The sequence below is a fragment of the Theobroma umbraticum genome, unplaced genomic scaffold, assembly GCF_002168275.2.
Source record: "Theobroma umbraticum cultivar Fairchild unplaced genomic scaffold, ASM216827v3 scaffold_95.0, whole genome shotgun sequence".
NCBI lineage: Eukaryota > Viridiplantae > Streptophyta > Magnoliopsida > Malvales > Malvaceae > Theobroma > Theobroma umbraticum.
Window position 1 is genome coordinate 171,624 of NW_018397257.1, and position 14,074 is coordinate 185,697.

General features: G+C 40.5%; 1 protein-coding gene across 4 annotated transcripts in view; it reads right to left on the reverse strand.

The window, feature by feature from the left end:
• The window catches only part of LOC110413025 (SH3 domain-containing protein), a 35,032-nt gene that overhangs the window by 14,413 nt on the left and 6,545 nt on the right, over positions 1–14,074 (reverse strand). For 2 of the 4 annotated variants that reach the window (XM_021423735.2, XM_021423734.2), the window contains exons 9-15: positions 13,255–13,349; positions 12,842–12,862; positions 4,550–4,645; positions 4,352–4,472; positions 4,090–4,224; positions 3,723–3,919; positions 1,767–2,038 (exon numbers count right to left, since the gene is read on the reverse strand). In XM_021423735.2, the coding sequence (XP_021279410.1) occupies positions 1,767–2,038; positions 3,723–3,919; positions 4,090–4,224; positions 4,352–4,472; positions 4,550–4,645; positions 12,842–12,862; positions 13,255–13,349 (937 nt within the window). Of the gene's footprint in view, positions 1–1,766; positions 2,042–3,722; positions 3,920–4,089; positions 4,225–4,351; positions 4,473–4,549; positions 4,646–12,841; positions 12,863–13,254; positions 13,350–14,074 lie in introns of all 4 variants that reach the window. The other 2 variants (XM_021423733.2, XM_021423732.2) reach the window with 1 other exon arrangement.

Genomic DNA, 14,074 nt, shown 5'->3' on the forward strand with positions numbered 1-14,074 from the left:
ACTTTTGTGTTTTTCTTATTTTCTTTGGCTTGGATTCATAACTAAATTTTTTTGGATAGTTTCTTTATTAGATATTATGAGCTAACTTATTTTTCTAAGGTTACAATTAAACTCACATGTAATCTAAACTTTTAATCTCTTTCTTGCTTATCTTTAATGGGATTTGAATTGTTTATTCTAATTTATTCTCAATACTTTTAATTGCCTAATCACCAATTAAATTGATTTAAGAACCTAAACAAACTTTAAAAAGAGAGTTTAATGAAGACTAAAATTGGGATAGCATATGATCAGATTAATTGATTTGCGTATAGGATAGTGATATACCTATAGGCCATGTGTAGCCAGATTAGTGCCTGAACTTAATAAGTTTGTTTTAATTTCAATTCACATAGGGATATAGTGTTTTAGTAAAATAAATATTTTTATAAGATGAGTCGGGAGACCCTTTATAAATAATTTAGAACTTTAGCTTAGCAATTCAACCCGTTCAAATAAGTTAATGAAGAGAGGTAAGATTTAAATGAAATATGAGCGATATTGTAATCCTAGGCTTGTTTGATTTGATATTTACTCAAGTTATTATTTTAATTTTTCTTCTTGGTTTAAATTTTAGTTAATTAGTTTTATTTAATCAATTAATTTTGATTGTTTGGATAAAATTAATTTGTTCTAATTTTAGTACTTAGTAAAATTTTAGATCAATTCTCTGTGGAATCGATACTCTGCTTGCTAATATACTATCTTTTCAATACGTATACTTACATAGTAGAATTTTAACTGACAACAGTACATGATTAAGGCGACATATTTGGTTCTTTCTTTTACCATTTTTCTTTTGCTATTGGCTTTTTGCTTCATTGAAAGCTGCCATAGAACAAAAGCAAATGGTAAAGGGAGAAAAATAGTTTATCAAAAATCGAGCAAGAAGTTACACTGTAAGATCATTTGAAGCATAATTATTCCACATAACAGTACAAACATGTACTTTTTTATCCACAAAAATTATATATTTATTTTTAAATTTTTAAAAGTTCTATTGCTTTTCTATCTAAGCCTAATTTTTAGGTTTTGCTTCCACAAACAGAAAAGTGACTAAAAAAGGTAACAACCAAAAACCTGAAGAATCTTTCAAATATAAATCCAAGAATACTACAAGGTGACATCAGATATACCAAGTTATTTGACAGCTTGCTGGTCGGGGGTGCAGACAATTTCAACGGCCTCATATGTTATGCAGTTAAAATGAATTATAATTATATTTACACATAGATGTCTAAATTACTCTAGTAGTAATAATAAGATCACAATTATTTCAAAATAATAATAAAAGTTATATATTCTTGTTTTGTTTTAATACCTTTTCCACCCTAGAAGACCACTTAATTTCATATACTAACTGATAGCAGCCAAAAGAGTGATAACTTTTTGTTCAATGCAGAATTTCTTCAGTAATTTGTTATTTAATTTACATATTAATAATGATGAGTTTTTTCACAAGTTCATTGGAAAGGGCCATTTATTATTAAGCATAATATACAGCCAAGGAACAGGAGGATAGACTTCATAGAAAGAAGCTTAAGAATTCCCTCACAGGTTCATCACCAAAGGGCCATTAATTACTAAAGCCACACATAATTTGCAAACAAGAAATAAATTAGAGAAGACAGACACCATTAAAAGAAAATAATCTGTTAAAAACAAGTCTTCAAAAAAAATTTTCATGCAGCCAAAGCAGATTATAAGTTTTGATGTCCATTTTGTACCTTAAAACGAGCATGCAAAGTCAACAAAACATCGTTCAATAGTGTTGCTGGCCAAGCTGGGTCAGAAAGCTCCGATGCAATAATGGATTTTAGTTCATCAAATGATTCATGTGGACTTTGCATCCAAATCAATGCCTTGATTACCATTGCCCGAACATAAACACACTCACATGCCACAGTTGTTCTCACTACTTCCATCAGTGAAGCTAGCATACCTGCAATCGTATCCTTACCACCACCAGCATTAGATACAGAGGTGGTTCTTCGGATACCTACTGTAAAAGAACAAAGAATGTAAGAATTGTCTGGCTTTAAAACATTCACACCTGAAAATATTTAAACCATTAAAACTTCATTAACCCACAAAATTTTAACCAGCTACAATAAACACACAAGTTTGGAGGGCACTATGATACATCGTCCTCCATGCCCACGCATGAAAACCATGAAAGAAGAGTACATAAGCAACTAGTAAAGTATAAGACAGATACAACAAATGACATACTGAAGGTGCCATGATCAATAATACCTGCAAGCACTACAAGAATAAAGCTGAGTAATTCCAGAAAAGTAATTTAATTTACATGTTACCTGAATTCCACAATATAAGAAAAGTGTCCCAAATGATTTTATAATATACAAAGGAAAAGGTTGAACTAAACTAAATCACCAGGAGGTATAAAATATATAGGTAGCATTTGGGAACAGAAATTTGAATATGGGATATGCATTCCAAATTCATGTATTTAAAATATATATTCAAAAACTCATTGATTGGATAAAATATAAGAGTTAAGGATGTGAATCTGAATTTTCATGGTTGAAATTTTATAATTTGGAAAATGATAGTATGTTTCTATATGTTGATATCAAATTACTTCAATTTTCATCAACACTCATAAACAAATTTAAAAGAATGAAACAAATGAATTTAAGAAGTTAGGAAAAATAAAGGGGATTATTAGCTGTTTTCTAAGGACGCACTAGTAAACGTTTAAAACTAAAGCATTACCTAATTACTGATCAACTCCAAATTATAGCTTTCACCACACCAATTTTTAATTAGTTAATCAATGAAACATAACAAAAATTTGCGGGCACCATCATGTAGAAACCCTTGTGAACCACATATCAGTGCCTAAAATATGTTTTTAAATTGCAGCATTTGGAAATACCATGGATTTGACCAAAATTTTTCCTTTTTTTCCCTTGTTCTTTGCCAAATAAAAAATGGCCAATATCTGCCAACCATTTTCTCCTTTTTTTCTCATGGCACTAGATTTTCCAGGGAAACAGTAGAAAATCTTACTCAAAAGAAAAAGGCAAAATTTAAGAGAGAAAGCAATCAAAGAAACTATGGCTCTTCATGGTTAGGGATTGATGTAGGAAAAATGTCTCAAACTATGGTGATACTGGAGTTTTCAATGCACCCTCATCAAAGCTAGGTGTATGTATGAGAAAGAGTAGGAACCGAGCAGGAGAGGAAATGAGCAATCAACAAGTCATTGAGGACCGACAATGCATGTAATTACATAGGTTCAGTGGGTATATGAAATACATGGATGTGAGCTCCTCAAATTCTTTGCAGATTTAACCCAAATTCAAAATAATGCCCCATTTTATAATCCGTTATAGATTTGAGGTTGGAGACCCAAATTCAAATTCACCCCAACCCAATTTCGGGGTCCCAAACAGACCATAAGTGATTTGAGCAAACAAACCTAAAAAAGTATAAGTGCAAGTCAGATTTGAAAGCAGCTAAATATGCAACCTCAAGAAAACAAAAAACTTTCTGTTCAGTAATCTAAAAAAAAATTGATTCACTAATACAAACAAACAAGAATGTCAAAATCGATCACTGAGGTACCTCTAAATATTACATAAAAGACCACATGATAGATATGAACCAATATAAAGTACAACAGAAATAAATATTTAATGAATAAATAACATTACCTTCGGGATGTGGGTTGTCATTCACATCTGAATCAAGTGATTCTGCAGTCTCAACGAATGTATTCACATAAGCTCCTTCATCAAGATCTTGTATGCCTAGAGCAACTGCTGCAGCTCTGCTTTTTCCCATCTCCTGAACCACTCTAGCAGCAGCATGGAGTACTGGTCTAGAGAAACTACGAAAAGAACTCTCCAACCTGGTTAAAGATGGAATGTGAATGCAATTAAAGGTCGATAAACGTTGGGGGCATTAACCGACTATAACCCATTCTTCAAAGAGAAAAATCTTTCAAAACAATCAAACCATATGAAGATATTACGTTCCACACCACAGAAATAGGGGGAAAGAGGAAAGAACTTTATAGACCTTCTCATCACAAGTTTAATAAGGGGTTGTGGGCGCCTCGTCTTTTGAGTTTTATCTTTGGAATTAGATGGTGCTTCTGGCAACTTCAGAATCTCCCTAGTTAAACGATACCACCCTGCAGCCCGCTCTTCTGTCCTGTAGAATATAAATCAAAGACTGGGAAGTTGTGACAATAACACATTGAAGCAACTACAGCCTTCTACAAGAATGATAAAAGTTGAACAAAGATAGGTCAAGCAGAAAAATAGGATAAAGAGCATACTTTTCAGTGTTATCATGTTTGCCCAATATACATAATATCGCCTCAAAACAGACTCTTTCACTGGGATCCAGCAGGAGTTGATAGAGCACAGTGTTGAACTGAGACTTAATGTCAGGCCTCTCTACCCAAAACACAGTTGTGAAAACAGTCATCTAATGAATTCAATAAATGCAAGCAGGCTTTGTCAAATAAACTTACCATCTAATGATCGAGCTCTGGATATCGTATGGCACAACCTGGCGAGTGAAACTCTAGCAAGCACATCATGCAAATGGAGAACATCTTGCAATGCCCCTGATTCATGTAACACCAAAAAATCTTAACAGCAATACCTAGAAAATGTCATAAAGCAGTGATCATAAACCAGATAAAAAGGATTAAATAAAACCTTGAAGTGCCATGAGCAACTTTTTCTCACTGGACAAACTGAGACAAGACTCAATAATTAAAGATTTTTTGAAGTGTATCACAGCTGACAAAAGTGTGCTTAGATGAGCTATTTCTTAAAAGGATTTCATTAAAAGGAGGGATTTTAAATTCCAAAAACCAATATTTTCTGGTTTGCAGTTTAAGAACTTAGCAGGGATTTGCGAATCCAAATAACTTTTGCAAAGAACTTAAAGTAAAGAGTAGTTCACCCTCTCTGTTTTCTATTATTTTAATATAAACACACCACTTTGGCAGACTCCACTGCTAAATCACTCTATTCTCTATATTAACATGGTATGAGAGCAACCACCCTTATTACTGCCTTAACCGTACTCTCCAAAATCTAACCTCCTTTCCTCTTCAAAAAGAAAATGCTAGGATCATCATGACATCAACTTCCTGGTAAGGTCCAATGACATCACCAGTAAGAATGCCTCGCCTTGTCGATAAAAATCACTCAATTAATTTTAGAAAATGTGGGTGCTTGAGGTCAATTGTTGAAATAAAAGTCAGTGGTTAGAGGGTCAAAATAGACCTGATCTAATCTTTGAGAGATTTCAGCATTTTTAAACTTATTCAGCTGATCCAGCGAACTAGATGTTTGTAATGAAACCAGGCAAGCATGCCCAGCCGCTTTCCTTGATCAATTGAATCCCTATTACTGCTCAATTTCTCCAGTTAGTACTTTCCTGCCCATATCTTCTCTTAACAACACGCTGATTTGGTTCTTTGAAGAGCATCAATCCCTCTCTATTGTGCACGCTATGTTTTGCTTCTATTATGTTTGACCTATGCCAAGTTGTATATCTATTGCAGTTGTGTTATTGGCTCAATTTCTATGGTAACCGTTCAGATATACACCCAAAAATTGAATGGAACTAATATTAACAGAGTCAAACGCAATTAAACTGTATTTGACAGACCTAGGCAAGTCTCAGCACCTTGCTGAAGGTCCTCTCAAGGTTCTGATGAGAAGTCAGAATAATGCTCACAAGCAAATGTTCAAATTCATTATTACTTGTGTAATTCTATATAACCAAGAGTAGCAAACATGTGTACATGTCACGGGGCGATACTTAAGACCACTTCCGTGCGGCCTTGGGCTCACCCTTATCCACAGCCAAGGTTCCCCACCCATTTCCCTTTAAAATTTCCCTCCAAAGGATTTCCCTCCAAAAATTTCCCTCCAAACATTTGGGAGGGAAACTAAGGTTTCTAGAAGCTCATTTGGGAGGGAAATCCCTACATGGGTCTTGGTGGCTGGCACCCTACATGGGTCTTGGTGGGCTGGCACCCTCTTGGGTCTCTTGGCGGGTCTGGCTGTGGCGTGACACCCTCCCCACCTAAGCTGGCAGCGTCCTCGCTGCCGTGTGGAAGGCGTCGATCCGATCTTTGAACTGCCACAAGTCTTCTTTAGATTCCCAACTAGTTTCACTTTCGGGCAGTCCCTTCCACTTTACTAGGTACTGATGCTGGGGCATGTGGTGCTTCCGCCGAAGTACCCTATCGGCCAGCACTTCTTCTATTTCTCTGTCGTATGCTGCTCGAATGCCCACTGGAGCCCTACTACTTTCCCCTCGACTAGGGTCATCTTTATCCGCATGTTAGGGCTTTAGTATACTAACATGAAATACCGGGTGCACCTTTGGCTTGAGCGGCATGTCCAACTTGTATGCCACCTGGCCGATTCTCTTGATTACCTGATATGGCCCCTCGTACCTTCGAACAAGACCTTTGTGCAAGCCTCTGTTCCTTAGAACTAGATGTAGCTTTACCATTACCATGTCTCCTTCGTTAAAATGAGCTTCCCGTCGGGTTTGATCTGCCCACTTCTTTGCCCTCTTGGCAGCCTTGTGGAGACATGTTCGGGCCAAGTCCTGCTGCTCTTCCCAGCTTCTGGCGGCCTTGTATGCAGCTGGTGCTGAACCAGTATAGCCCACGGCAATGGCACTTGGTGTGTGGGGCTGTTGTCCAATCACGATTTCAAACGGGCTTTGACCGGTGGACTCGCTGCGCTGTAAGTTATGCGAAAATTGTGCTATGTCAAGCCACTTTTGCCAGTCGGACTGCGTGCCCCGCACGAAGTGCCTTAAGTAGAGCTCCAGCAACGATTCGCTTCCGCCGCTCAGTTTGCCACCATCCGCTGTGGGTGGTTGCTGGTGAAAAGCACAGTTCAGACCCCACCAGCTTAAATAATTCAGTCCAGAATTTTCCCGTGACGGCCATCCCGATCGCTGATGATGGTGCGCGGAACGCCCAATGTTTGACGATGTTCTTCAAAAACACTTGGCGCTTCTTCTGCAAGACATCCCTTGTGGCTGGTATGAAAGTGACGTATTTGAGAACCTATCCACCACTACCAATACTGCCAAACCCATCCGCTTTGGGCAGCCCCATGATCAAGTCCATACTCACGCTGTCCCAAGGTTGTGTCCGGCACTGGCAGAGGGTTGAGCAATCCCTCGGTCTTTGCTGCTCGACTTTGTCCTGTTGGCATACCAAGCAAGTCCGGACGTAGCTCTCAACATCATCTTCCATCCTGGGCCAATATGTTCGGAGCTCAATAATGCAGCATCCGGTGCATTCCCGGATGTCCCGCCCAATGGCTGTCGTGCATTCCTTCAGCAGTTGTTTCCGCAAGCCCATACTGAGGAACATAGAGCCTGTTGCCCTTGGTGTACACTAGCCTTCGCTTGCCAAAACCGTCTGATCTTGCCTGTCGTGGCATGCTCCAGTATGGATTGTGCGTCGGGTCGCCTGCCATGCCATCTTGGATACGGTAGCAGCTCTGTGTGCAAGATGGCAGCCAGTGTAGCCTTCCTGCTCAAGGCATCGGCGTTAGCCTTGCCTGGATACTCCAGTTCGTAGTCGAATTCTGCCAAGAATCCTGCCACCTAGCTTGCTCTTGGGCTTAGCTTTTTCTGGCTTTGGAGTAGGATTGGCTACATTGTCTGTCCGCACCACAATTTGGCCCCAACAAGTAATGTCGCCATGTCCGTAAGCAATGTACCACTGCGTCATCCTTTTCCTGAACCGTATACCCGTCTCTCGGTATCGTTCAGCTTTCGACTCTCATATGCAACTGGATGCCCGGCTTGCATCAGTACACCGCCAATGGCAAAGTCGCTTGCGTCTGTATGCACTTCATATGGCAGCATATGGTTTGGTAGTCCCAACACCGGTTGCTCGCTCACTGCTTGTTTCAGCCGATCGAAGGCGTGTTGGCTTACTCCGCGTTAAGCTCGACCTTTCTTCAACATGTCGGTGAGTGGTGCAGCAATGCCCAGTACCCCTCGATGAACCGGCGATAATAGTTGGCCAACCCAAGGAACGATCTTAGCTCCCTTACCTTGGTGGGCGGTTCCCATTCTTGAATGGCGCTCACCTTGGACGGGTCCATCCGGATTTTGCCATCTCCCACAATGTGCCCAAGGAACGGCACTTCATGCAAACCGAAGCAACATTTCTCTTTCTTTACATACAGCTCATGTTGTCTGAGAGCCTCAAAAACTTGTCGTAGGTGGTCAACATGGTCTTGCAACGAATGGCTGTAGACTACAATATCGTCAAGGTAAACAACAACAAATTTATCCAGAAAGGGTTGTAATACCTTGTTCATTAGGGTACAAAATGTTGCCGGCGCGTTTGTTAATCCGAACGGCATAACCAAAAACTCATATGCCCCATATCGAGTTACACATGCAGTCTTGGAGATGTCCCCTGCAGCTATCCTCACTTGGTAATACCCGGACCGTAAATCCAGCTTTGAAAACCAGCGTGCGCTACCTAACTGATCAAACAAGTCAGCGATGAGCGGGATTGGGTACTTGTTCTTCACCGTTAGTTTGTTCAAAGCTCGGTAGTCGATGCATAGCCTCAATGACCCATCATGTTTCTTTTGAAACAAAACCGGCGCACCAAAAGGGGATTTGGACGGCCTGATGAACCCAGCATCAATGAGCTCCCCGAGTTGCTTTCTCAGTTCTGCCAACTCAGGAGGCGCCATCCGATACGGTGCCTTAGCGGGTGGCTGTGCCCCTGGCACTAGTTCAATGTGATGATCCACTTCTCGTACAGGGGGTAAGTGACCCGGCAGTTTTGGAGGCATCACATCATGAAACTCCTCCAGCACCTCAAGCACTTCCGTCGGCGCCTCAATCATGCTGCCGGGGGTGTCCTCTAGACTCAAAACAGCAGCAAATGTTTGCTCACCCTTGCGTACGCCCTTGGCTAGCTGCATGGCAGACAATGTTTTCGTTGGCTGAGTGCGCCCTCGTCTGACCGGTACTACGCACTGCCCTTTTTGATCCAAGATACAGATGCAGTCATTGTGTGGCATGAGAACGGCTTGGATTCTGTCCAGGAAGCCAATTCCTACGGCTACATCATAGTCATCCATCGGGATGATCTCGATATCCACAGCCCCATGCCACTGTCCAAGCTGCACATCGATCCCTTTGGCAATACCCTTCGTGCGCACTCTCTTGGAGTTCACTGTCTTTACCCAGCCGCCTGCACTGTTGGCTCTAATGCCTAGTTTGGCGGCACACTGTTCGGACACGAAGAGTTCAGAAGCACCAGTGTCTACCAACGCTTCCACTGGTTGTCCCGCCATGATCATGTCGGTGTACATGAGCCCCTTGGCTCGACTACTCGTCTTGCTTACTGCCCCCAGCAGCACTGAGCCCAATCGCGCCGCCTGGTCTGATTGTGGCTCCTCCTCCGAGGCTATCGCCACTAGCTTGGTGCGCTTTGGGCAATCTCGGACCCGATGTGGTCCGTCACACAAGAAGCAACCCTTCAGTTGGTCCTTGTTTCTGAAAGATTTCCATTTCGAGGCAGAATTACCTCTCCATTTTGATTGTGGCTTGCCCTCGCCACCATCCTTGGGCTGGTTATCTCTGTCCGCCCAGCCCTTTTCTTTGTACTGCCTACCTTTATCAGCCCATCCCTTACCTTTATCCTTTGGCTTGGATGGCGTAGGTTTGTCCTTGTCGGCTCGGGAGTAATCTACCAAGCTTTCGGCCACTGCCATGGCTCGAGTGAGGTCTTGCACGCCTCGCCTCTGCAACTCTTGCTTGGCCCATGGTTTCAAACCATCCATGAAGGTGAAGAGGCCTCCCTCTCCCTAGATCACCACTTGAAGGGCAGCTCACTGAATCCTTCACATATTCCCGGATCTCCCCACGTTGGACCAGCCGTCGCAGCCTGCCCCTTGCCTCATCCATGGCATATTCGGGGTAAAATTGCTGTCGTAACTCCCGCTGGAAATCAGCCCACGTGAGTACCGGTGCTCCACCGAACCTATCATCGCACCGCCTCCTCCACCAAAGCAGTGCGGTATCTCCCAAATACATGGATGCCGCGATGATCCGTCGGTCATCCATCACGATCCCAGTGGCTTTAAAGTATTGCTCAAGCCCCCAGAGAAAGTTGTCTATTTCCTTGGCATCCCTCCGGCCTCGGAATTCTCTCGGCTTAGGCACATCTAGCCTTACTTCTGTATGTGCGGCAGCCTCTCGGACACTATTGGCCCTTGCTGTCCGCACTTCCTCTTTCAATTCATCTAGCTCACGCCTCAAGGCTTCCATTTCTTTTGCCAGTTGGGCGTTTCGTTCCATGGCCGTCTCAAAGGTCTCCCTTACCATCTCTTGAACTTCCCCTCTAAGTTCTTCATCTCGAGCATGAAGCTCTTCCATGTGCTCCTCCTGCACATCAAGGCGGTCACGTGTCTCACCCACGGTTACCTCCACCCTGGATAGCCTAGCATCCAGCCCAGGGATTGGGTCTCGTGAGGCGGACTTTGCCTTCCGACCAGCACGCGTCTCTCTGACCTCGAGAGTTTCCTCGGGCATGTTTGATCCGCTAGTGGCCATTCCTTCCTTTAAATCACCTCTTTACTTGCTTGGGAATTTTGTCGAGCACCTGGGTCGCAGATACTTCCCTCTGGTTTGGGAATTTTATCGAACCATAGATCGCACAATCTGGATTTCTGTCGAACACCTGGATTGCAACCGCTCTGATACCAACTGTCACGGGGCGATACTTAAGACCACCTTCCGTGCGGCCTTGGGCTCAACCCTTATCTCGGCACTTAGAACCCAAGTCAGCCTTAGTGCTTCAGCACTCGCCCAACAAGCACTCAACACCCACACAATGGCTTTAAGCCGGCAAGCAAGCTTGCATAAACGAGGAAGGAAAAATGGGAAGAGAATGCTAGAGAGAAAAACTAAACTTGTATTGAATGAATTGAGATACAAGTGTGTTGGATGATTTACACAAGGAAGATGGGGTTATTTATAGCCAAGGTTCCCCACCCATTTCCCTTCAAAATTTTCCCTCCAAAGGATTTCCCTCCAAAAGATTTCCCTCCAAAACCATTTGGGAGGGAAACTAAGGTTTCTAAAAGCTCATTTGGGAGGGAAATCCCTACATGGGTCTTGGTGGGCTGGCACCCTACATGGGTCTTGGTGGGCTGGCCCCTCTTGGGCCTCTGGCGGTCGTGGGCTGTGGCCCGTGACATGTGGCCCGTGACATACACACCTTGATGCAGGTAAGTAGGTACAGGAGTATCTTAAGCTGCTTTATGTCTGATTTAAATTTCTAGAGCTGAAAAAAGTGATAGATCTATTACTGAATATTGTGCTGAGTTGAGGTACATTTCTAATGAGTTAAATAGTCTGCGACCATTTTTGTTGATATTCAAAAAATGCAGAATAAAAGCAAGCAAATGGTAGTCACCAAATTTGTTAGCAAACCTTTACCTATTTCTATACTGAGGTATATTTCTGGCAAGCTGGGCATATATACCATATTATATATGCTCCAGTTTGATGGTCAGAGTTAAGGATTTAAGGAAAGCGTACATCAATCTTTCTTTTCCTACTGTTAGTATCAAATACATAGTAGTCTACCACATTGGTAGACTATATATATTCCACCTCAATAGGTATAACCTCCAGAATCCCTTCCAAAACTATGTGTTGCATCCCACTAGCAACAACACCACAACTTGCCAACCACCAGACTACTTCCACACCATAGCACTCATCCATCCACCACCCTCAGTTTTATACCACCCCTACAACACAGCCAGGACTGCTCATAACATTGTGAATTTGAGTCAAAGCTGATGGTGATCACTAGTAGCAACAGTGAAAATGGAGCTTCCAAGGAAGAGAATTAAAACAAAAAAATTGAAACAACTAAGCAGAATTCTGTTCTTAGGAGCAATAATACAAACAACAAATTCTAGAAATTTCAAAATTTTAATGATGCATTTCGATATTCTATGGAAATTGAAAATTACTCAACCAAATACAACTTGAGTCAACTTGCAATGGACAAACTACCAAACATCCCATAAATTTCAATAACAAAGAATTTAAATGAAGTCATCACATTAATAAACCTAGGAATTATTGTTCAGAAAATAGTCAACTAGCTTGGGCGAGCAAAGCATGTAAAAGTGGCACCTAGCTTTTCTTCAATCATCCACCTAATGAATACCAGTTAACAAAGGTCATTTCAAGAGACAACTTTGAATACTCGGTAAAATTCATGAAGCCCCAACTAAAGATTACAACATAAAACTTAAATGAAAATCAAAACCTGAAAGATGATAGACCTCCATCCCATAGATGGAGAAAATACAAAAAAAAAAAAAACTGATTAAGTGCCATTATTTACAAAAATATATTCTAATGGTGGAAATTTTGCCACAAGGTACAGCCAAAATACCAATTAATTTAAACACTGTACCTTATAGAAATAAATAGACCACTGTAAACTCTACATGGCATGAGATACCTCAATCCATAACTTTCAGTTTTCACTTTAAGCTATTATCTATTACTATTTCTTATATCCTCGGGTACTAAAGTTTTTCCAATGATTTCAGGCCTACTAGTTACCAGTTGGATATTGTCCTTTCAGTCTCTCTTGATTAGACTCAAATCCATATACATCAACATTTTAAAAGTAATATAACACAAAACACTCAGCATAGCAAGGAAAGAAGAAGAAAATGACATTATGGAGAACAATGATTGGAATGAGTACCTCCTGGAGCAACAAGCTTTCCTGCATAAATATGAAAAAGGTGTTAGGCACTCATACACGCAATAAACTTCATACCAGAACATGAAAACCAACATTTTGATGAGGTAGCACCAATAATCTGAAAGTAAACAATTAAGAAATAAAAACACAAAACTCAGTATCTCAATCATCAAAACACTACTTGAAACTGAAATTATATTGGTACTTAGAAGCTAAACCTTAAACACTAATACAAATACAAAAAATAACCCTATAGTACCCTAAATACTAGAAATCACAATAATGCACATAAACTGAATAAAGTAATAAAATAACAATACTAAATAATTTACAATTCTTCAATCAGTTTCTTTTCGCACCAATCATTGCTATGATAGAAACTGCAAAAGAAAAGTTGAATTTGAAGACATCACCTGAAGCCATTGCAACTGCATAAGGGTCTCTTATGGCCAAGTCAGAGATGATTTCCAAAGAGTGTCTCACAGCAACAGGATCAGCAAATGAAATCCTGCAGTGAACAATTAAGAAATTCCAAAATCTAATGATACTGGAACTACAACATAAATCAAAAATATATATCGCATTCCATAACTTGAAGAGAACTGAGAAAAGGGGAAGATCAGATATTAACAAAGAGATTTTAATTAAAAGGCCATAAATGAAGTTAAATTTGATCTTCTCCAATAAAATATTTTACAAAATCATGTAGTAGCTAATTTATGACACAAAATCTTGCAAAGCATTTAAATGATTTTGCAGCAGAGAAAATTTAAGAATAATTGCAAGCATAGCAAGCCAGAGCCCAATGTACTCAGTACAATGGAAAAGGCAATGTACCAAATGTAACAGGCCTCTCATGCAAAATTTTGCAAGCTCAAGTCTCGCACAATTAAGATGAACACTTTATAACACAAGCAAAATAACTTTCAAAAGGTTTTGAGAAAAACGAAACTGATAACACTACTAAAAAAAAGTTAAATGTAAGGGGAAGAAAAGTTTTTATCAACAAAAAACAAGCAATCAGTAATCAATCATCAACAGAATGAATTTAAACAACTATTGTACCTTAACCAATTTGCTAGCTTAAAAAGGAAAAGAAGGCTAAGCTGAATAATTGGATAAATAACCAACGAAACAAGAAATAGAAAATGTCAATGATGTATAACGTATCAGTATTACCCCGATTCCAAAAAGAACAAAGGTATGTGTAGAGAAAGAAAAACATCTATGTTT